General features: G+C 40.8%; 1 protein-coding gene across 5 annotated transcripts in view; it reads right to left on the minus strand.

The window, feature by feature from the left end:
- Positions 1-6,338: 6,338 nt before the first annotated feature.
- CAPN8 (calpain 8) overlaps positions 6,339-24,325 on the minus strand; it is a 29,296-nt gene continuing 11,309 nt past the window's right edge. Inside the window, exons 4-21 of one of the 5 annotated variants that reach the window (XM_084513015.1) lie at positions 23,980-24,113; positions 23,649-23,817; positions 22,472-22,555; positions 21,777-21,862; positions 20,297-20,371; positions 19,110-19,270; positions 18,217-18,392; positions 16,164-16,175; positions 14,240-14,451; positions 13,610-13,646; positions 12,866-12,931; positions 11,899-11,956; positions 11,401-11,465; positions 10,220-10,288; positions 9,118-9,196; positions 8,095-8,211; positions 7,434-7,492; positions 6,339-6,572 (exon numbers count right to left, since the gene is read on the minus strand). In XM_084513015.1, the coding sequence (XP_084369141.1) occupies positions 6,549-6,572; positions 7,434-7,492; positions 8,095-8,211; positions 9,118-9,196; positions 10,220-10,288; positions 11,401-11,465; positions 11,899-11,956; positions 12,866-12,931; positions 13,610-13,646; positions 14,240-14,451; positions 16,164-16,175; positions 18,217-18,392; positions 19,110-19,270; positions 20,297-20,371; positions 21,777-21,862; positions 22,472-22,555; positions 23,649-23,817; positions 23,980-24,113 (1,683 nt within the window). In that variant the 3' untranslated portion in view covers positions 6,339-6,548. Of the gene's footprint in view, positions 6,573-7,433; positions 7,493-8,094; positions 8,212-8,380; positions 8,473-9,117; positions 10,097-10,219; positions 10,289-11,400; positions 11,466-11,898; positions 11,957-12,865; positions 12,932-13,609; positions 13,647-14,239; positions 14,452-16,163; positions 16,176-18,216; positions 18,393-19,109; positions 19,271-20,296; positions 20,372-21,776; positions 21,863-22,471; positions 22,556-23,648; positions 23,818-23,979; positions 24,114-24,325 lie in introns of those variants that run through there. The other 4 variants (XM_084513016.1, XM_084513017.1, XM_084513018.1 and 1 more) reach the window with 4 other exon arrangements.

The following is a 24,325-nucleotide window of genomic DNA, read 5'->3' on the forward strand; positions in this document are numbered from 1 at the left end:
AATGGTTTTGAGTTTAAGGATGGGAACATTTCCTCTTCAAGCATCCTCAAGCCAATTATCATTACATTGTCATATACTTTTAAATGAAATAAAGATGTCTGGGCAACAATATTCTGTGTACTTCCCCTTCTCCTCTCCCCCCCAAGGAATCCCAAAATTGAAGTGTTCATTCAGAGTAAAATAGAATTGCAACAGAAGAATAATACTCATGGCATTTGTGAAAATTTTGTCTGTTCCATGTATATGAATTCAGAGAAGCAATGTCCCAGCTTGACACCTATCTCATTTTTCAAGATATGTTCTTGTGTATGCTGTTTACTAAATGAACCTTGTCTTCAAATATGTACATCCCATTTGACAATAGGGCATCACAATTATGTAGCACCTTTACATCACAGAATGGTGATAGGACATCAGGTAGTGATGAGAGCAAGAGCCTTAAAACTTGAATAATATTGGCAGTCCTATGGACAAAGCTGGCTAAAGGCTTATTATGAGGATGAGCAAAATACATTATATCAGTGACTGTGTTTCTGGCATCCCCTGGGGTGCAAGACCCACAGACCTTTGCCAGTGAGTCATTTGTATTAAGCTCCTGCCCTTGGTTGGCCCTTCTTTTGGGGTCAAACCTCAGGCTACACTGCTGAGCCTCCCAGTGGGGCTCCTTCTTACTCTGGCTTTCTGTTTTTGTGGTATGTGAATATTTGCATTTGCTTAGTGCAGTGGCATTGCTTCCAGGGAAGGAATGGAGAAGAGCCTCTGCTGCAACATCACTGCTGGGCTACATGGTAGACCCCAGCCTGGAGACTGGAGATGCTGACTAGAATCATCTGCAGAGAGAAGGGCTTGAACCAAAGTTTCTCACATCCATCTTAGTCAAATGCTTAAACAACTATACCGCCATGTAGGGGAAGAGAGTGAAAGTGGCAGGGAAATAACTTCTCCATAGACAGGTTTCAGATGAAAGCAGTGCTGTCACTGTATTTTGATAGGAACTGGATTCTCCGTATGTACTTCAGGCATACTCTGATATGTCTCTCGGACTGGGTCTCTCAGGGGACGTCTTTCTAGAAAAACACCTCATACTTGGAACCTGGTTGGCCTTGAGTCTGAGCTAGATGCCAGAAACTAAAAACTGTCAAAACTGATAAATTTCTACACATGTAGAAAAACACAGCCTTCAGGGATGTCAGCAGCTCCAGCACAAAATCTGCAGCACATTCAAGCTGAGACATCTCCACGGGCAAGTGGCAGCTGAGCACAGGCAAGTCTGAACAATGCAGCTGTGGAGATAAGGTCTAAATTCAGGTGATGGGAAATTTAAGTGAGTGGAGCAAAGATACCCCTGAAGCCACTAGCGAAAAGGAGAACAGGACCTCAAACTCCTAATTCAGAAGGCTATACTTAAACTTTCTGCTAACTTGGCAGAACACAAGGAAATCCCTCGTGTGACCCAAACCATTTTTAAAGTCCTGATTTTTTTCTCATTACTGGTATCACCATATGAAGCTTCTTTATTGCTTGTGCACTTGTCAGCTCGGAAACTAAAATTTGATTAGATAATTCCTCTTTCAAGTTCTCATACACCAGACCAGCTTGTCTGAAATTCAAATGTTATCAGTCTGTGTACAAACACACAAAAAACATTCCAACCCCGAACCAAGATGAGTTCAAATTAAATTAACTTGTAGAAGGTTGGCACTCTCTGTTGGAATCAACTGCACATTCATTATTGGCAAGCTCACAACTGCTTCTTCCTATAGCTTGTTCTCTCAGGACTTTCACTAAAGGTGTGCTACAGATTGGAGGCCGGATTGGTACTTCATCATTTCCTCATTTTCCTTTAATTTCCTTTCTTCTGTTTCATTAATTCTTTCCTGATTCATTCTGAAACTGGTCATATTTTCCTCTTCTTCTGTATTGACAGTTCCATGTCCCAGACAAGGATTCCCCAGCAGAAGAGGCCACACAACACAGTGTCCTTCAGAGTCTTTGTGTGACAGGATCTGCCCACCAGAAGACCAGAGAAGTGGCCATCACAGCCACAAATGCTGTTGCTCCCTTGCACGGAGCTGCCTGGAGATGCTGCAGTGGCTCACATAGCCTGGCTCCAGCACAGAATGAGAATAACGCTTTGTTATATGAGCACTGTTTTTCTTCATCTCTAACTCACCAAAAATTAATGGACAAACCTGATGAGCTTTTAAAACACAATTTAGCTTAAACTGTGTTGATCATAGAGCCCCTTAGACTCCCAAGAGATCCTACCTGCTTTGGCATGTGTGCTGTGTAAATTTACACAGCAGTCTAAGAGTATGATTACAGCTTGTGAAAATATGCACAGCTTTACAAATACATGCAGTTTTAAGCTAGCTAGCTTAGTGAGTGTGCCAGGTATCTTGCTGATATTGATGATCAAATAAAAGGTTTTCTTTCTTGGTCAAGCCTACATGGATGGCATTAAAGATGGATGATGTTAAAACCCAGGTGTCCAGAGAGCTGTGCACACAAGCTGGCCAAGGAGTGCAGGCTTAATTAGGCAGTTATGTTGTACAGAGCCAATAAGACACAGGAGTGAAAAATCTCAGGAAATCCCAAATTCTGTGCTATCTGTAGCTAGTAGTTTTTTTTTCACATTTAGAGGAGGGTAAATAGATGTAGACAGTAACGCTTGCAGAGTTTTCCAAATAAATGAAGACCATTTGCTTTTCTGAGTCAGAGCTGTGTATAATGAAGACAGTGCATGTGCCTTCTTCCCTGTAAGAAGCAAGAGTCAAAGAACAGTTTTCTCCAGTTCCTGCCATCATTTTGCTCCTGCACTGCTGAACACCTGATTCATTCAGCTTCTTGGCTGTCCTCCCAGCACTTGCTCAGGTGCTTCTTTCATCCATCTCCCAGAACTGTTCCTACGGATTATTTTTTCTGCCACACTCTTTTGCTGGCACACCCATCCCTCCCCAGGAACCATACCAGCAAGCCCTTCTGTTCACAACAGCAGGTGATTTAGTGATATATTTTTTTTTTTGGGGGGGGGGTGGAGGCTGTGTTTCAGGTGAGACCTGCAAAAAATTTTCAAAGACAGAGGAAGGAGTTAATGAGCAGCCAACAGTAACAACTGGAGTAATTTGCTCTATTAAAGAACGAGAGGATTTTTATGCTGTATGTGCCAGTTACACAGAGAGATACAGACACCATGGCAACAAGCTTGTCAGGCAGCAGCAGGGCACTACTTTAAGATTAACTATCACTAGGGACATCATTAGTGGCGGAGAAACTTCAAAAGCTTTGGAATTTTGGTTCCTTTTGCAACCACAATCTCACTTGCTTTTATGAACTTCATTTGAATTTCCAGTCTGTAAACTTAAGATGGGATAACAATATCAGCAGACTGGGATTTTGGATGCATCCTCAATAAGATGGAAAAGAAAATCATGTTCATAATATCTCAGCATTTCCAAGCCTGCCCAGTTGTTTGAACTATACAGAAAAGAAGAACCAAAACATACAGTTGAGTCAGATTCAGCAGGATTGTCTGAAGTAAAGGAATGAAAAGGAGTTTGAAGAGGACTGTACCTTCTATGTGTATTCATTAGCCACGAATCTGACCATTACCCTGTAGTGATGTGAAAGGAGAGATCCCTCTGCAGATCTCCCATTCTGGGAGTATGAGCAGATAACAAATAGCTGCCTATACAAGGTGGATTCCTTTTATACTTCTAGCTCACAGGCAGAATCCCAAATCCCAGTGAGTGTCTTGCACCTTGTACAAATATTTACAGTGGTGCAAAGCTGGTGTCAGTTGCTGATGTGGTAAGAGTTACACCAATGGAAAGTTCAGGAACCACAAGATGATTAATATCGGTCTAATATAAATTATGTTTTAGAGGAGCGACGTAGAGACTTCGAGTTTTCAGTTTAGTAGGCTGCAGTGCACATGAAAACATTTCTACAGGGAAGTGGAGAGTGAAAGAAAAGCTTTGAAAAACCATCAAAGAATTTCTGTGGGGGTCTCTTTTGCCCCCACCTCATTTATAAGGTGTTGATCATGCCACTTAGCAAGGTTTTCATTGTGACAGAGAACGTGTCACAAATAGGTGAGCCTTTGTGTTTTACCTGCATTATAATTTCCCATAACTGAGCTACTCAAATCTAACAGGAGCAACCAGCGCTTCTCAGATGTGATAACGAAATATGGCCAAGCACCAAGGTACAAGAGTGCAGGGAGTCCAGACACCCACACCCTGGCTCAGCCCACCAAAACCCACTGCTTCCACAGAAGCTGCTAGAGGCACTTCAGTCAATAGGCATTACAGCCCCATCAGGACTAACTGGGAGATTTAATGAGCACAGACATTTGTTCCTCTTGCTGCACAAGCAAGGAAAATAGGGGGACTTTAATCATCTTTTTGCAGATGCATCAAGAGAAAAAGAGAAGTGCATTCAATCCCTTGAAAGGGCTTATTTTTGAGCAATTGTTGTCTGAAACCTGATACTCAAATGCTGTCCTCAAAGAATAAATGAAAGAGGAGGTGGCTCCTCTGGAGCTGCCTGCTTCCCAAAGATAAAGGAAGATGGAGTGCAGCACTCTGCCCATGCTGTACAGGAGGGTGAGAGTCATTGAGATAACTGTGAGAATTACTGTGGTGGGGGCATCTTGTTTGATGTAAGGGGAGAACTGGGATCATGCAGTGGGTTTCTGTGTATATGAGAGTTTTCCCAGTCCTGTTTAGAGAGGCTTCTCTGTGATCATAATTGGAATGAACTCATGAATAGTGCATGTGAGCAGAAAGCAAATCCGAAGCTGCAAGCTGTTAGCTCACCCTGCTGCATGGTAAGTAAGGAGACGTGTTGCATACTCAAGATATAGGGCAGAGAAGGACAAGTTCATCTTACCAAACAGGCAGAGCACTCACTAGAAAATTCTCAAGGTTTTTGAGACCTCAGCTTGCCCCAGGCTTCTCTGTTTTCCAGGCAGGTGGAGGTATGTAGTTGTCTATTGTTGCTCAGGAGGCAAATATCTACCCCAAGAAACTGGTGGCAACCCAAGACAGCTGTGTGCATGTCATGGCTGGTGATAAATGGACAGCAACAGCAGGGTAAAACCTACAGTTCCCCACTGGCTGATTTTATCCTGCATCCTGAACTAAAAGGTATTTATTTCTCTTTTACTGGGAGAGGACTTCCAAATGACAGAAGTGAATACCGTCGATTAGGAAGGTAGAGGGACACACTGTTACAGGCTGTGCTCCCCTTTTAGTCAGACAACTGTAGCCAGTACTAACAAGAAATGCTCAGAGATGCCAAACTGAGGCTTGGGGGCTGTCACAAGGCATTTCTTCCTGCTTGAAGAAAGAACTCAGGAACAAGTGGGTGTGGAGAAAGGCAACTCTTAAGCACACTCTTGGAGGAGAGGTAGACAGAGCCTTAGCCCCATGTCTGCCCTGGGGACACAACCCTTTGCCTGCATTCCTCAACTCCCAGGGAGAAGTGTCAAAGATATGTCACCTTGTCAGATCATTACTCGAAGTTACAGAAATACTTTTCTGATTGCTAAAAAGACTCCTAGATTATCTTGATTGCATTGCTGTGCTATTATCTGCTCTTCATAATACCATGAAATTAAACACAGAGAATTTTATACTTTTAAAGGTTTTACAAGATTTTCGGAAAGCATAGCACTGTTATCCAGTGACTATTAACTTCTTCTCTGAATCATGACCCACATCAGTACCTCCTTCATACACTCAAACTCGACAGCTCTCTACATGCACCTGTCAGATTCCTCCCCCTATGCTTGCCTTTATGAGCTTCTGGGCTTCCATCCTCTTCTCCTAAAACTCCAGACCCCACTTCTGGACACCAAAATACAACTATGGGCAAGAATTCAAAGGAGAAAATGTCAGTTGAAGTAACTTTGATAACTTGTGGAGGAATTGCAATATGTTTACTTAATTCCCTGCTCGGGTTTGGGGCTGTGTCCACACTCAATTTCCCTGGGCTCTCAGCAGCTCATCTGAGGCTGAGCTCTTAACCCCTAGCTTCTGCGGGCACTTGGCATAGCCAAAGAGGACAACTGGCTAGTAAGGGAGTTAGTCAGAGCAGCAACACAAATTTTGGCCACACTCTGAGTGTGGGCTTCTCTCTGTGAAGCACATGCTAGATATTGCTGTCAGCAAAGATCCCTTCCTGGATTTTGAACTCTGCTGAATTTCTATGCATAGTTAGAAGTCAAATCAAAGCCATCTGGGTCAATCTGTGGTATCTGTGGTAAGTCAGAATTTGCGACAGTTCAGCATAAAAAAAAAAAAAAAAAAAAAAAAAAAAAAAAAAAAAGGAGGTTAGGATTAGGTTTGTTTTATTTATTGGTTTGGGTTTTCTTTCAAGAGTGTATTTACTTTCTAACTGACAGGAGATCACTTCATTTTTAATGGGCTTAGAAATAACTTGCCAGCAATAAAAAACAAGTTTCTGTCTGCTTTCCATAACAAGAAGAAGTCAAAGTAGCGATGTTGCATTCAGAGGTCTCTGCTGAATTCATTGATCGTAGTTCAAACCAAAGTGCAGCACAGCCACTGCGGGAGAAGCAGAACAAGAAGTCAGACCATCTGGAATGTTCATAGGGTGCCACCAGGGCACTCCACGATGGCTCTGGGAGAAAAAGCTTGGAAAGACCGTCACCGTGTTGTAATCTGCTTTATGTTAAGGGTCCATCTGCTCTCAAACTTCATGGAAATTCTTTGCCAGGTTTGGCTTCAGACAATGCAAGTGGGGCCTCTTTCAAGGCAGGACCTGTTCTGCAGGGCAAGCTGCATGGTCTTTGAAAAATTTGAGATTATGCAACATACACTTTCAGCTAGATTTAACTAACTGTGACTGAAGGTCATGGGGCTTCCTAGCCATCTTCTTCCCTTTCAGTCAGTCCTCATCTGGAAGGATTAATTGGATAGACCTCTTGGGGTCTCTTCCAGCTGTTTCCTGAGATATATTTGTATTCTGCAAAGGGAAGACTCAAGCTGATTGCTTTTATAAAAGCTTCAACAGGAGAAATTTGCATGAAAAATAATAGGAAAAAAAGAGACCTGGCATTTTAAAAGGCCTCTTCTAGTTCTGGCAGATTGTTCAGTTCATTCTCTGCCAGACAAGAATATTTTCTTGCTGTGTGTTTTCTGATGAGGTGACCACTGCCTTCCAAAGCAGACAGTGAAACACACTGTGTAAACACCTTCTCAAGAAACCTTAGGTATTTTGAGTATATAAGGTAAACATTCATTCTACTACTTCAGACAAGTCTTCTGAGCTGAAGAGCCTTGCAATATAAGAGATGTTTCCCTTTGAATCATTGTCATGTTTACTACTTTATGTTAAAGAAATATTCTACTCCAGTCCATTACTGTATCTTAAAAAACATGGTATTTTAATCCAACCAACCTCACCTCTGCTAAAGAGAGCTGGACAACACCACTCTTTTTTTTATCTAGGAGATGGAACAGTTCTGAAAAGGAGAAGAGAGTAAAAAAAAAAAATAAATAGATGTAAACCACAGAGTTTGGCATGTCTTACAAAATGTAGAGGACTGGCCTTTTGCCACAATCTAGACTGGTTTTGTGAGAGAATACTACAGCTGTTCTTTCCCCTTATAAGTAATTTGTATACCACTTCATAGGGTAGAACAGTTAGATTTACAGCGGCAAACTGAGAGTTTGGCAGCAGGACAAGGACAGCATCCGACGCAGTAGCATCTGATATGATACAGTAACAAACCTGTAAATCAGATCTGAATGAGGACTGTAAGTGATAAATGGTACCATCTGTAGGAGATGGGACAACTTGGTGGGCAGAGCACTGAACATAAAGTGGAGATAACTGTAAGGCAGAAGATCATAGTAGGTTATGAAAACATATCCTCACGCTCCATGATCATTCAGCCAGTAAAGCTTTTGCTATTTCTCTTCTGATTTCTCAGACAAATGCATTTTTGCTGGCACTCTCCCATTTCTGCGCAATCTGTTACATTCACATTTAAAAAAATCAAAAATTTAATGAAAACCCAAAATTGTCAGGAATCCCCCTTGACTGACAAACAGATGCACTTACTGAACAGGGTCTCTAAGCGGATCATACAGGCCACAAAACCATCAAAGTCAATGGTCAGCTTGCTGCAGGCATAGCGGATGGCAATGCTGTGCTGCACCTGACTGTTGAGCGTGAAACCTGAAGACATGAGAAGAACAAAAATCACTGCCACAGCAGATTAATATGCTGTCTTTGATGCAACTTATCCATGAACTACTGCAGCTGCGGGCAGAGCTGGGTTGAGGACTGTTCCTCCCAGAAGGTCTGCTGGACTCCATCACTCACCTCTGCTGTGGGTCCTTTCCAAAGCCCATTGTGCTGGGTGAAGAGAGTCATGAATTTCTTCCACAGCATTTTGTCAGACTGCATATTTCACGTTGTTTCACAGCATAAGCAGTCCTATGTTCCCCAGATAAACCCCTAATTAGTCAGTCTTGGTGCAGCATCTGAATAGCAGTGATTGCAGTAGAGCCAATTGCTCACATAGCACATTGGGTTGTATTCAGGCCCATGGTAGTGATATTTCTGTCTCTGGATCTTTCACATAGACTCCACTGAGCATGAAAGATCAAAAAATAGTGGTTCTGTAGATACCACTGAGTTGGCTAGCACTGCTCCAAAAAAAGAGGATCTGGCTTGGTCATGACTTTATCACACTTGCACCTTCTCTACTGTAGAGAAAGATGGTGGGAGGAAATAAAGGAAAAGGAAGGCTTGGACATAGTTCTGAAAAGGAACAATTATGTTAGGAAATAATGAGGCCAAAAATAGAACAAGCAATAATCAGATGCATAAGAAATGATCACAGCATGGACAAAAATATCAATGGTTCCAAATGCAGAACAGAGGGTGGGTTTTGATGTCTATAACAGCAAAAGGACATGGCAGTGTGTGACTGTCTGGACAAGAGAATGGCAGTTGCAGTGCTGTGATCTAGGAGATGGGAGAGAAGTAAAGCCGTGAAAAGTCTCTACTGTTCTGCTGGTGCTTGTTTTTAGTGGGGGATAGCATCAATCTGATGGTGTCCCTAAGCAGTGCACTCACCTGCCTCTCTGAGGGCATTTTGCATCTCGTGGGCATTGATGGCACCGGAGTAGTCACTGTCCACTTTCTTATAGATTGCCTGCAGCAGAGGAATGAGGGAATTTGGAAATAGGTCTTCAATTACTCGCAGATACAACCTCAGGTTCCTGATGTCTGGGGCCAGGGGCTGCCCCTACCAGTCAAAGCTCTTTGAAATGTTAATGAGCAAAGGAAACATTTTAAGTAGCTACTGGCAAGTAACGCAGACTGGGAAACACATTCCCATGGGCTGGCAGTCTGCCTGCCTCCATGTTACATGGTGGCAGGCTGTTGAGGAAAATATCCTATCATTTGGCAAACACTGCAACAGACAAAGTCCATTTTGCTTAATATTTCAGACAAGATGACAGATGCTTCCCACTGCCAGCAGGTTTATTATCCAGAATTAGAAACCACCCAGACCTACAGCTCAGATTGGAATTGGCTCTCAGGGCTCACTCTGCAAACACCAGCCCCAGGACAAAGGAGAAATGAATGTCTCTTTGTGAGCCTCCAGGACAGATGCTCTCTGCTGACCACCATCAAGCATGATAGCAGCAGACTTTTCTGAAAAGGATGTTATTAAACAAAGCAGGTCCAAATTTGATGTTCGTTTAGACTGCTTGATTCTGGGTGAACTTCTTGGGATATTATATATTTAGTCAGAAAAAAAAAATAATTCTGCATTTGTGCAAGGTTTTAAAAATACAAAGACAAGTTTTGATAGGTCCTAAAAATATGTTTCTTGTGCATGCTAGGGCTCAGCTGGCAATGTAACATACCTCAGCAGCAGAGACATGTTCATATGAGCTTTAATACAGCAGGCAGCAAAGAGCTGTCTTTGCCAACAACAAAAGAGCATTAATCTGGTTTTCCAGAAGGTACTGTGGATTACGGAGAACCGTGAGGAAGTGAGAGAAGATCTGCTGGTGCCCTCTTAAATCAGAGATGCTTCTGAGCCCTGGAACAAACTTCAGCTATGAGAAGGAAAACTTCCATATACATATCTTAACCCTTCTCATTGTTCTGCATCTGCACTTCAGAGTTGCAAGAGAAGAGAGAAAAGTCAGAAATGTTATATTACCAAATACTTTTGAATCTTCATCCAAAGAGTCTTGAATTCTATAAGTCCCAAGGAGCCAGTCCCATTAGTCTGGGTATGTTAAGGAATGGTTCAAAAGTCAGAATTTGTCTATCCTTAGCAAAACATGAGAGCAACCAGTTCAGATAAAAGTAGATCACCCATGCCCACAGCTTTATATTTCCTTAACTACAGGTATGCCAAGAATTTCAAGGCTATATGCAGTCTCAATTAATGACATATGGATTGATAAATATACAAGCACAATTTTATATAGTTAACAGTAGGTTTAGGTCCTCTGGAAAACAAAGGACTTTGGAAAAAAAAAAAAAAAAAAAAAAAAAAAAAGGATTGGCTTTGTAGTGGACAAGTGTTAGAAACCAGAGAGAGGAAGGAACCGCAGAGAGTCAACAGTAGGCTACACAGTGCTTACCCATGTCTCTGAACTTCCCTTCCTACGGGAAACTATGCAGAAACAATGAGTTGGCCCCCATGACACTGTACTTTTTGAGCTGCTCTTTTGGTTTGGGAAACTGTGGAGTGCAGGGCAGAGGCATCAGTTCTCCTAATAGCCAGTGCTCCACAGCTGATCCCTTCTGACCTCAGCACAAACACATCACGAAAACACTAGTACAATCCTGGCAGCACAGCTCTTGACCCTCCTACTGCACTAACTGCCTTCCCCATGCATCAAAGTAGCACTGTTCAGACAGGCTGACCTCCCCTTTCCCTCTGGCTACTCATAGATCATTAGCTCCCATATGTCCCACAAACTTTACAGAAGGGGAAGAGCTCTCCAGCCTGTCTCTGTTGCTTTGAGCTCTGTGGTCTGTAAGCAGTACCTGATTTAGAGATGGAAGCTGGGGGTGTGCTTGAAACCTATCTCCAGCCAAGCAAGCTGTGTACATATCTGAAACTGTACCAGTGGTGCATCCAGGCAGAAGGTTCCTGCTTCTCTTCCTCTATTTTTCGGAAAAAGTTTAAGCAATGCGAGACACAGATTAGGTGAGAGAAACAGCTGAGGATTAAATGGTTCCGGTTTCTGACACCCTAAGCATACAGATGCTTGGCTCAATTTTATGTTCCCAGACAATAGAAGTATAAACTTAGCCTTATCTTGTTAAGAAGTTCTGCTAAGGAATTCCAGAAACTTTAAAGAAGATGAAATGACGTTCAAAGGATACATCTAAAAGGCTGATCATCTCCCTGCAAGTATTAATGTTGAATCCATCACTTTTAATATCCTTTCCTGTACAAAACAGAAGTCAAAGACAGAAATACTTTTAGACAAATACTTTTCTGCAGGCCATCCAGGTGCCAGCTGCCTTAAAATCTTGATAGTAAAGCAAGTGCTCTGCCATTTCTTCAACTATTTCCTTCCAACTGATTTACATGGATTTTTAAACAAAGAAGCAGGAGATGTTCTTGGTTTTGGGAGTGGTAAAAGTCTATCACCCATATTAGAAGTTCAACAAGCCAGGAAAAGCCCAGCTGGGATGAAAACCTCATTTTTTTTTCATTGTCCTTAGCTGACAAAGCTGGGTTTTGTAAGCATAGATCCCATTTGTGTGCTAAAATACTGACATGAAGATGTTCACTCTGGAGAAAAGAACAACTTTGTCTCATCACTTCAGCCCCTGCCTTTGAGCTCCATTCAATGCAAAGTACATAACAATACTCACTCTTCGCCAAAACCTTATTTAGAATAGTTTGAAGTTCAATTGCAGTCACTTCGCAGTCCTGGACAGAAAACAAGTTTTAGGTGTTAGCATGAAAAGCATTTGAAGCAAACTAAACTCATTCACTGTCAGACATCAGCATTATTTTACTTCCATCCCTACCCGAGGGCAAAACCTTCTATTCTTTTTTTAACACCACCATTGCCAGCTGACATCACATAGATGTTCCTCAGAAGCCATGAATATTTCCTACCCTTTCAAGTGGGAAATACAAGGTTTTTTAGGTGCCATAGGGACATGACTGAGTAAATGTTAACTTTTTAGCAGGTTTGACTGAGTTGAGGATTTTTTCAGCTATAAAAGTTCAGAAGAGTATTTGAGATTTTACAGGCTTAAGGAAACTACAGTCAAAAAATAAAATTCCCCTCTCAAAACTCACAAAAGCCTTTCTAACTAATAAGGTGTTTTCCCTCTTCATTGACACTGGCCACTTGTTCATTAAGAGCAAAGTAGTAGCCACAGGTTAGCATAGCAGCCAGTGGATACTGAGGTTTATAAAACACAGTAAGGGAGCGAACATTCAGCCAACAGCTTTCTGATTCCTGGACTTCTAAGCCAAAAGGAAGAAATTGGCCAAATAGCCAATTGTCAGAATTATATGCTAGCTCCAAGAGCAATTTATTTCACTATGCAATAATATTTTCACAGTCCTCACTCCCATCACCCATATTTTCAGTCATTGCATGCCAGAATTACTATGGGAACAAATCACATTTTGCACCAATAAGAGGGAAAATGTAATAGAACTGTTCTATTGTAAAATAAATTGAACTGAAGCTGTGAGTTAATAAAAGGGGAGAACGGCCTGGTTTTTGAAGACCAGACAGTAGGAGGAATTGGCAGGCCAAATATTTGCATAATCATAAGAGTGAGAGATCCCATTTTTTTAATTCCATTTTAATCCACTTACCTCTCCAGAGAGTTTTTGAAATAGAGTCTTGAACTCATCATCTATATCTTTGTTATCAACATGAGGCTACAGGAAGAAGATGACCAAGAGTCTAATTTACAACATGGTTCTAAAAAGCAAGACGGGCATGTGGTAAAGTACCTTTACAGGGAACAATCTATGACAAGGGAAAATGAGCACTTGCTTTACAGAAATAGCAAGACAGAAGCAAAATCAAGAAGAGTCATGGACTGGCTTTATTTGGGAGTAAATACTTTCTAAAGTTGATGAAAATTTTTTCTTCTGTTACCAAGATAGTCTTATAAAATAGCTGCAGATAAAATGTTCCTGCACATGGCCAGGGCAATAATGTGACTGTCTTAATTCAGTACTTTCTTGGAAGTCTGCATTTGCAGTTTCTCTCAGGCTTTGGGAATACTATTTGTTTCTATGAAAAGGATCACTCAATGCCCTCCTCACCTTATTCTACCTGTATGGGATGAAAGGACAGTTTAATGTATTTCAACCAAGTCTACAAGGGTGCAGTTTCTGTGCCACGTGATCCTAGGTACATGAAAATACATGTGAAACTAAGCCATAGAGATAAGTAAAGAATCAATGGAACCAAAATATATTTTTCCTGAGCATAAACACCTACTGTGATCTCAGCTCAGGAGATAAATAAAAATCCTGCATTAATTTTTCTTTCAGATAGTGGAGCAAAGTCCATTACAAAAAAACAGTCTGCCCAGTTAAGTTGTTTACCTCATATGGTTTTGCAGCCACCATATCACCAATCATCCTAAGAAAAAAAGAATAAAAAAAAAAAACAGGAATGATGACTGTACCTTTTGCACTTAAAATCATCATTAAAACAAGCTGTTTTAATAGAAGGTGTTACCAAACGCACAAAGCAAGCCTCCAGGTTCCCTGTTCCCTGCATTCCCCATCCTTCCTCTGTCTCCGACTTTTTTGACAATATTTTCCTTGACAAATCCAGTCTTGTTGCTCTTATCTTGGATCCTGGCTCCTGTTTTTTTTCACTCAGTGGCTGCTGTTGAAACAACCCTTCTTAAAACCATTATCCTACTCCCAGGTCTTTCCTCTGCACTCTTTAGCTGTGGGAACTTCTATTACATAGACCTGAGGTATCTAGTTACCACATCAGTATATGCTGTAGGCCACTTGAAGGGCCATGACTTTGCAACATGGATGTGTGTGTCACATATGGTAGGCCACAGAAGAAAACAGGTCCTAGAAATGGGCCTATTTTTCTGCTTACTGGCTGGTAGATAGAGCACAGGACGTGGGTCTCTCACACAGAGTGCAACATCTGACCTTTGCATTCATGTGTCTAACCAGCAGAAGAGGAGGTTTTACAAAGAAGATACTCACTGAGTTTTAGCCTGTTTCTCAGAAAAAACTCGAAGGCAGAACTCTCCATTTTTGTAAGGTTCAAATGTGGATGGCACAATGAGGTACTCCCCCTTGGGCAATTTAATACGGCTGGAGACCTCACGTAGGTTGACATAAGTCCCAGACTGGGCTATTGGTTGGTTCCTTGCGAAGAAAGCACGGTTCAGATGAATATCTGTGCTATTTTCCAGCTGTGGGAAATGCGTTTATGTTAGAAACCATTTGACAATTCACTTGCAAGCCAGACACCCTATTTAAATTTCAATGCTTAAAAGCTATCTCAGGTTTTTCTTAGCATAAAATAATAAACCCTCAAGTGACGGTATAAAAGATAACCACCAGGGTTCGGTCATGGGAAACAGTCAGGCAGATAATTAGAAGAGATATGTATCTTTCTCTATAAAGATTATCTTTTCATGTGTCTTTGTAATGTGTGATATAGAATAACTAAAAAAATCATAATGTGCACTCAAACGTGGTCAAACCAATACCTGTTCTTACTGATGTTGTTCATCTATTGAGCATTTTTTGCTTCCAAAGGCTTCATGTAAAAAAGTTTAAATTGTTGAATGTCTTTAAACCATTTATGGTAAGGGGTAAATGTTCTAATTGCATAGGAGTTGTAGTCTCTAATTTCTTTAAACAGACAGAAAAGAACAGTAAACAGGACAAAGTAGAAGTCATAAGGGTGAGACTTTTGTAGCTAAATTAGATGATTTACCCTACTTCTGTTAGCAATACTAAAGTTATTGCTTTGGATTATGTGGAAAATAGTACTTAACTTCTCCTTGATATCAATATATTATTAAACGTGAAACACTAATAGCTCACAAAACAGAAAACTGATATAGCAAGAAACAGTAGTGTATGAATAACATCTTTGCTTTAAATCTTCTATTCATTACTTTAGCTCCACAGGGATGTCTTTCAAAAAGTGTGATTCAGTGATCCACAATAACTGCTACATTGTTGACACAGAACATAAAACATTACACACAGATAAGATTTCTGGCTGTGTAAAATCAGAGCATAGAAAGATGTTATCAAACATTTTAAAATAAATCAGTATTTCTGTTGTAAAATGTAGAGTAATATGCCCTTTTCCCCTCTTTTGTTCCATAGATAAGATTGGATTTGGTATTTATTCAACTTTCCACTCTACCATAAGTTAAGTGGGAACTGCAAAGATTAAGAAGTCAGATCCCATATCTTTTTCAACATGTAAAGCTCATTTTCTCTTTGCATCTGCAAGGCTGTTAAAAGAACATACTTAATTGCTACAAAACCACATATTCATTAACTGAGAGGGAAGAATAGGGTTGAAAAGCCTAGGAGAAATTGGCAGTACAGAGTGCTGGACCTCAGTAATGAGTACAGACTATTCCTACTGCCAGACATTCCTGGGGTCTCTTTCTTCAGGAATGAAAAATCTCTTTAACTTGGTATTGACATTTGGGAGGATTAGGGAAGGTTGAGCTGGTTTGGTTTTTGTTTTTTCATTACTAGGAGCCCCAGCTCAGAACTATAAAAGGAATGAGTCCACAGAGTCTGGCAGTTCTTCTAAACAACATCAGCTACATTTTCTCAGTTTTGGAGTGCAAAGACTGTGCCTTCACTTCTCCTAAACAGGCAAATTCTGATCTCTGTTGTACACAATTAGTGGAAGCCAAATTTCAACAAGTATAAATGAGATCAGGATTAGGACTTGGATGTGTGTAATAAAGCCTCATGCCCCACAGTCCCCTGGAAAAGGTTATTCAGAACATGAAATAGTTATCCTGTGATAAAAGAACAAAGCTCTCCAGAAGAACTGTCATTAGTAAGGAAGAAATCCTCCTGGTAGCTAAATTGACACAGGAGGTGCTCATCCGTAGGCTAGAAGTCTTCCACAGCGATTACATACCTCCTGAGGAATCTGAAAGGAAGAGAATGAGTTGATGTTAAAGGGCTGGTACACAGGCACTTCTGTCATTAGAAATAAAATATCACATAAAGTCTCCTTCAGACACTTATTTTTCATTTCCACTTACAAACAGGTTGTATAGTATCAGTTATACGTGAAGTTCTGGCTTGCACTAACTAGAACTGTTCCAAAAGAAAATGTGATTTTCATCCAGAGGATTCTACACAATTGCTTTTCTCCAGATACGGTATTGTGAATGATACTATCCATTGGATACATTTTGGTAAGCCTTGAAATATTCAGTCAGGAGTGTCAACAGGTTAGCCCTACTTTGCTAAATGAAGACAAACGGAATTTATTACAGCAGACTCTGCTAGCCTGCTGTTACTGGAATGCTGATGAAAATATAAGGTTACTGTCACCAGCAGTTAGCCTGAGGATGACTAGATTGTTGTAAGGCAAATAAAACAAGCGACAAATTTCAAGATTTGTCCCTTCCTATATTAACTAAATATGTACAAATTTGTACCTTCGAATATGTTAGCTTTTTCAAAATCAGCTGGTGGTCTTGGAAGCAGAGATTCCATTGAAAGCCAAAGAGAGTGTGCTCCTAAGTCCCAGAAGAATTTTTGGAAATATCACTCATACAATGCTTCCGAACTGCCTGAGATGGCCTCTGGGGACCATGGATCTTGTTCCTTTTATCCAACACATTGGAAGGCCAGAAGCTCATGGATGGGAACATTTACAGTAATTGTCACTACATAGTTTGAGCTACATAACTTACAAAATCTTTGCAGGGCAGGTAGGTTTAAACACACGCATTTTCACCTTCTCTTATACAGATATCTGCTTTAGATCACCATCCAAGTTGTTCTAACTGGACCTTCTCAGACACAGCATCAACATCAATGATATAAATCTGCAGCAGCACATGGCCTGAGGAACTTGGATCATAGCTGCATGTCTACATGAGATGATCTAGCAGCTATTTCTTTCAAAAGAAATCCTTCATCTTGTTAAGAGTCACTTAGGTCTATCCTACTATGGAAAAGGTCCCAGAGGAGGCAGATGGGATGAAATAGATGTAAATAGAAAGAAATAGATGCTCTGCTATCTTCTCCAAGGTTGTACTCAGTGGTATGAGCAGGCAAACATCCTTAATGTGAAAATCCTAGGATGCCAATAGCCTGAGGTGCTTGATGTCATGCAGATAGCAACTCAAAAATGTACACAGTGAGAACCATTTACTTCAGAAACTAGGAAAAACCCTTCAGAGTTTAGAACCATCCTTCACAAGATTTATTACTAAAAGACAGCCATTCCCATCTGTGCCCACCTGTGATGTTTAATAATCTTTATCCAGAGGAATCTATACAACATTTAATTGCTTTTCTCCAGATATGATGTTGGGAATGATAATACTGTTTGGAAATTATTCCATTTATTTCTCTGCCCTCACATCACAGAAGTTAGAGGTGGCACTGTAGATTTTTTCCCTACATTATATTTATGGAGACAGAAGAAACACTGTGAAAATCAAAATAGGAAAAAAAAAAAAAAAAAGAAAGAAAGAAAGAAAGAAAGAAAACCAAAAACCCACTGAAACAGAACAATAGCATCATAGACAATGAATCAAAACAATTTTCAAATAAAAGGAGAAAGAAATAAAGAAAGCAACTACTGAGCACTAATGATAAGCTGTAATCAGAACCACTTATCTGGAATTGCCAGGCACCCTGAGCCTGTTCCCATTCAGATGCTGAAAAGAGAAGTCTCTCAATGAGACTGTTGCTAAATTAATTGCCTCCAATTTTACACCTCTCTCCTGTTAAAATGGAACAAAAATTGAACCAATTTTTTTCTGAATCTTCCCATATTATGTGGGTCAGGAAGAAATGAGAGGTTTTCAACCATCTTGTAAAACCCAGTTCTTATTGCATTGTAGTGCTGAATGTCAAGATGTAGCACATGGCTAATTTTTTCCAGGGTAACAGAACAGAGAATAAAACCTTAAATGAGGAGAAAAAAATATATATATATGTATATATACCTGATAGAGTGAATAACCAATACTAAGTAGACCTTCTCCCATTTTCTTCTGCCTCCTGCGGTTCTTCTGCATCAAGCCCACCAGTATAGTACAGCATGGCTCATTCAAACTCCCATCATGGTCATCATCTGGTTCATCCAGACGGATTTTAAACTGGGGATTGATCCAGTATGTTGCTAAAAATCCCCAAGACAAGACAAAAAGGGTAAGATTTTGTTATTGTAGCCAAAGTGGTTGTCAATAGAATTGCAGATACTGTTTGGAAAGACTTTTGCCTGGATTATATCCAAACCTTTCCAGTACATATGTAACATATGGTTTCATGCTTCTACAGCTATGCTGAGTATCAGTTGGAGCCATGGCAAATCAAAGCACCAAGGTATTTCCTGGGGTGTAATGACAAAGAAGGAGGAACTGATACCATTAATTCTAGCCAGCCATGTATCTACAGGAAATATCCTTGGCTAAGGCTGATATTGCAAGAGGACCAAATGCCAGGCAGCCTCTCTAGAGGTCTAACCCAAAAGTGAATGTGAAACAACACTACAACACTGCCACAAATCTGTGCCACTTTCCTGGCCTTCCTTTCTCTTTGGAGGATTGCTCCAGTCAGTAGCAAAAGCTATGTAAGCAAAGAAAGCACACAAAGAAAAAAAAAAAAAAAAAAGAATTCTGCCATGAACTAAACGCTCAGTGAGCTGACAACCCCTGATGAGGAAATAAGTGTGACTTAGATCTTGGTTTAGATTGCCAAACTTCTGCTTGCTATCTAAACCCCACAGAAAGCACTGAACCTCCAAACCTTTCCCACCTATGGCAACCCCCTGGTTCACAAGCAGTAATTTTCATGGGTTCGTTGGTTGTTTCACCAAACTACTAAGCTGGGTCTCCACCTGGGTAGTTCTGGCAACCCCCAGCAGTTGAACCCCGTCTCCACTGTCCATTGAACATGGTCAGGTCCCATTTGTTGACTTGGTTGCCTGTCAGTGTGTCGGGAGTCAAATTACAGATCTCCAGTCGCGTGAACTGCCTTTGAAAATCAGAAAACGCCATCCTGGTGCACGAAAAGATCAGGGTTAGTTCATCAGCCTGTTACAGTCAAAACAACTGCAGAAGGATGTCTCTCCCAGTGGAACAGCAAGCATTGGCCCTACAGAGCTGCCCAAATCCCCATTTAATTGAACTGTTAAACTTATAATAGGCTTTTGGGAAGCAAAATTTCCCACTCCCTGAATTAACTGTATCTTGTGAAGACAACCGTTCTCAACAGCTGTTACACATTATGGGCTCAGTTGTACCATCTTCTGTCATCCCTGGTCATGGGCAATACCTTGTGGATTTGTAAGTAAACTTAAACTCACTAAAACTGATAGATCAAAACATGCAGTAAGATGCTACTTAATGTGAGCAAGATTTGGTCCTTAAGAGTTACTCTGCAGAAAAATTAGCTCAGTTTGGTATTTTGTTTTAATTCACTTGTTGATGTTTGTTTTTACCATTCCTAGTAGGTCTGCATGAGTGATAGACATTGATCACCCCATGCTGCATGGAGAGGTCTGTTCTTTGCTTTTGCTACCTTGTGTCTCACACTGCTGATTGCACTGAAAGATGATGAGCAATTATCTTTCTGGTCTAGGACAGAGTGACGTGGGCTCAGTACTGACCCACAATAATCAACTAGCTTGGATGGGCTTTCCATTAGGTCTGGGTAAACAGACTCTTCCCCTGCTGCCAATCTAAACCTTTTCATTAGTGTGTAGCATTTAGGAAAAAAAAAAAAAAAAAAAAAAAAAAAAAAGCCTCAAAATATAGAGCATCTGAGGTTCATTCTTGCCACATCATTAATTTTATTACCATCTGGTCGCTATATTTTGGGTAAGCACTGAGTTATGCAAGCTCTAACAAAAGGTAATGTTTGAATGGGAAGGGAGATAAACAAGAGGCTAACAAACAACTCAAGCATGACACTATTAACTCTTCTGGTGCTGGCAGTTTCCCTCCATACAACTGAAAGGACTGCTTAAAAACTATACACGCATATAAAATGTCCAAAAGAATAAGCTAACTGAATGATTCTCACCAAAACTCTCCATCATCTATTTGCTTATCCAGAGCCTGCTTTTGTTTGGGATCAATATAGTTCCATTCAGGAGCACTGCAGACAAAAGACAAAAGCAGTATTGCTCAGCTGTATTTCATTTTGCAACAAGATCAGACAGTTTCTGCTTTCAGTCACACCTGACAAAGGACTATGTATTTCTGCAACAACTAGACCTTCTGCCCCTTCCAGGGGAGGTACACACTGCAACATACCAAACAGGGCTGGAATCAGACTGCAACCATATTTTCAACAAATAAGCCTTGAATTGAATCATCACTGTCAGGTGCCAAAATGTACGAATCACAGACTGTCTGGATTAAGTAACATGCAGCCTGAAAGTTGGGCAGAGCTTCTCAATTGTAAGAGCTATTGGGTTGCCTCATATTCTCCCTAGGGAAATGATAAAAATCTTCACTGCTGGGGTCACCAATGAACAAGAACACAAAAAGACGGAATTAGAAAATATGATTAAAAAAAAAAAAAAAAAAAAAACAGTATTGCCTCTTTCCCACTTCAATACTGTGCAACAAGCCAGATTCTGCTTCAATCTGCTCCCACGTGGCTGTGCAGTTTGGTACCTGTCTCAGCAGGGTTGTCCCATGGTTAAACAGGTGCAGCAAAATCAGGGTATGGCATGTGTGTGCTGGAGGCACATTATCTTGGAACCATGGAATGGTTCAGGTTGGAAGAGACCTTAAAGATCTTCTAATTCCAACCCCTCCTTGCCATGGGCAGGGGCTGAGTGAAGCAGCTCTGATAAAGATATGAATAATTCTGATGTTTATCTGTATTTTCTACATCAGCACCTGCACTGTGGTTAGGAAGGGAATATGAGATCTCAGAATAAGTGCTTGCAAAAAATACATCTTGGCCCAAATAATAGTAAAACCCATGCCATTCTAAAAATAAAAATAAATGAGGGGTTGTCACTGCCACTCCCATGAGATTCCAAGCCCTGACAGCTTTTGATAGCTATTCAAACTTCTTGTCCTTAGCTGAGTCAACATCCCCATTTCTTTCGTGATTCTCCTGTAGAATTCAAATATTTGCCAGATTTAGAGCCCAGCAAACTCAGAGCTGAAGCAGAGGCCTGCTTCAATGTTGTAGCCCTGCTGTATTTTTCAGCAATGGAATTAGTTTGCCTGTCCTGTTAAGGTCTTGGCAGTATCAATCGGATCAGTCTGAGAAAAGTCATCTTGCAAAATGACATGGGTATGGCTTGCATTAGACTGCTTGCAGTTAAAACTTGGACTGTTCTCTCTTATTAGAAAGCTCTGCCTGAGGCAGAATGGATCAATACCTAGCTTTCCTAACAAATTAATAGCGTTTTATTCCAACTGATTTACTATCTTTCCTAAACATGCTTTGTGATTTGATTAAACTGCATACTCCTAATTTAATTTTTAAAAGATACCAAAATATACTGAACAGGGAGAGGCATGAGCATATAAACACCTACTTATCGCTCCAGGCTCCAGTCCATTCCACTTCACCCCAGGGATTTCTAAGCCTCACAAGTTTCTCTGGCCATCCTCGGTAATGTACCTAAAAGATCCACAACAAACAGAACCTGAGCACTCCCATTATTCCAATCATCGTGGAGCAATTGCTTTTCAGAAAGGATAAAACATGATTTGTCCTCGAGTGATGCAGTCCATTACAGTTTGCAATAGTTAGATGTCTTCCACCCTAATTTTTACATTATCCTGTGCCACCAAGTGAGCCATTAACTGCAGCACTCACCATTTCATATAATGACAGCAACCTGCAAGGAAAAATATCAGCTACAAAACAGTGGAATATCTACATCCTTAAAAGATACTGTACAACACAGCAAGGTTAGAAAGAGATTACTTGGCACGGACATCTCTGTAATGACTCCAGTTTCAGAGAAATGTGAATATCTGTGGCAGGCTGGGCAGGTGAGACTGTTGGAGTTGTTCACTAGAGGCTTTGACTCCTTTCCCATTAGAGTTGATTGGCAAAGTACATGCTCCCACCTTATGCAGCATGAATACATGAAGCATTTTTAATTGGTCAGTCACAGAAAGACATCAGAAAGTTGAAGTCACCACACCGTTGCAAGCTGTTTTGTATAATGGCTGGTACAAACACTTCAGCCAGTCTGGATGAGCTGCAGAAAAGCTGGCTTACCTCCTCTGCTCCAGTGACAGAATAAGCGTGTCCCTTTACCAGCTTCAGACTTGTGATTGCTTCTGTTTCAGATGCACGAGTTACCTTGGGCATTAAAAATATTCACACTTACGGCCATATATTGTGTACTAACACAGCTTTCATTAGCAGGTTAATATGGGGGAAGATATACAAAGTGGTATGCACAACAAGTATAAATATTCCTGATGCAATGTATATTAAATAGAAGTGAGATTCACAGCAAGAGTTCACCTCCGGAGTTTCATGCCCTCAAATATGCAGTCAGAGAGTCTGAACAGCAGAGACTTAATTAAATTTAAATCTAGAACCGATTCCCCTTTCAGGTAACAGATCCAGTCACCTGCAGAGATATGCACATGTGAACTCAGCTCAAACCCACCTTGGTTAGGATCCAGCATATCAAAATCAGAGCTCTGGCAATCCTACATGCCATAAGCCAGGATTCAAAACAAGATTATGAAACAGCATATGAAAGGCATGGAGTTTCCAAAACACATACAGACATCGTCTGTAACTTGAGAGAGTTTGTAGGTATCAATTATTTTTTTGATTGAAAATCAAAGCCAGAGTCAGAGTACAAACTATAGCAAAGTACCCAAGTCAGGTACAAACCAAGGAGTGTATGGAGCTGACGTTACACATGATTTGAATGGGAAAAGATACTCAGAGAATGAGAACAGAGTTCAGGAAGACCAGTCCCTTGCTCATTATTCTAAGCATTATAACAGACTGTCTTATAAAAAGGGAGGCATGATGGGAGTTCTTTTTTTGGACCTTGTCCAAAGATTTTATAACTGAAATCAATTAAGTCTGCCACTGATTTCTGTTTGCTTTTAATTCAGACCTTCCTCCTTATGCCTAACATTGGTACAAGCCTTCAGAGAAGAGAAGAGAAGAGAAGAGAAGAGAAGAGAAGAGAAGAGAAGAGAAGAGAAGAGAAGAGAAGAGAAGAGAAGAGAAGAGAAGAGAAGAGAAGAGAAGAGAAGAGAAGAGAAGAGAAGAGAAGAGAAGAGAAGAGAAGAGAAGAGAAGAGAAGAGAAGAGAAGAGAAGAGAAGAGAAGAGAAGAGAAGAGAAGAGAAGAGAAGAGAAGAGAAGAGAAGAGAAGAGAAGAGAAGAGAAGAGAAGAGAAGAGAAGAGAAGAGAAGGCAGTCTCACATCAATGGAACAGCCGAGAAGTGACCCAGCTCTCAGAGCCTTCTGGATGATTTGGTACAAGTTTGAAGGAGCCCTCCGCAGATTATAGGACTCTGAGATGCCTCCAGTAAAATCCTCAAACCCTTCTACAGTGGACCCTCCAGTGAGAGCTTCGTAAGAGCCGTTTAGCCTGTGTGGGGAAATGACAGAGATATGTATGGGGCCATCTCCACTTGTAAGCATGTGCACTGCAGAAAGAAATAATTGATTATCTGTAGGTCTGTCTGATCATCAGTGTGATCAGACAACTTTTGAACACCCAGGAGTGCTACCTCCCAGCCAGCCACCATACTTGGCATAGGCCTTCTCCAGCAGTGCACTCCAGAACTCGTTGCCTTCCTCCGAGTGCACAAAGAGCAGCTTCCCATTCTTGGTAGGCAGCCGGTCATCCACCACGACATCCACCCACTCCCCATACTGCCAGAACTAACAAAAAGAAGAGATGAAGAGATGATTAGGGCTGATGTATAAATAATGACTCTGCACTACCACCTTCCTCTTCCTTGCAATTGAGGCAAATCCCTGTGAAATGCTGAGCAGGCTCCTTAAACACTATTAAAGAGTTGCTGATAGGTACCATTAACAGTAACTTCTTCTACATAACATCTAGAATAGCCCATTCTCCATGCAGAGATTAC

The sequence above is a fragment of the Aythya ferina genome (genome assembly GCF_964211825.1).
Source record: "Aythya ferina genome assembly, chromosome: 3".
NCBI lineage: Eukaryota > Metazoa > Chordata > Aves > Anseriformes > Anatidae > Aythya > Aythya ferina.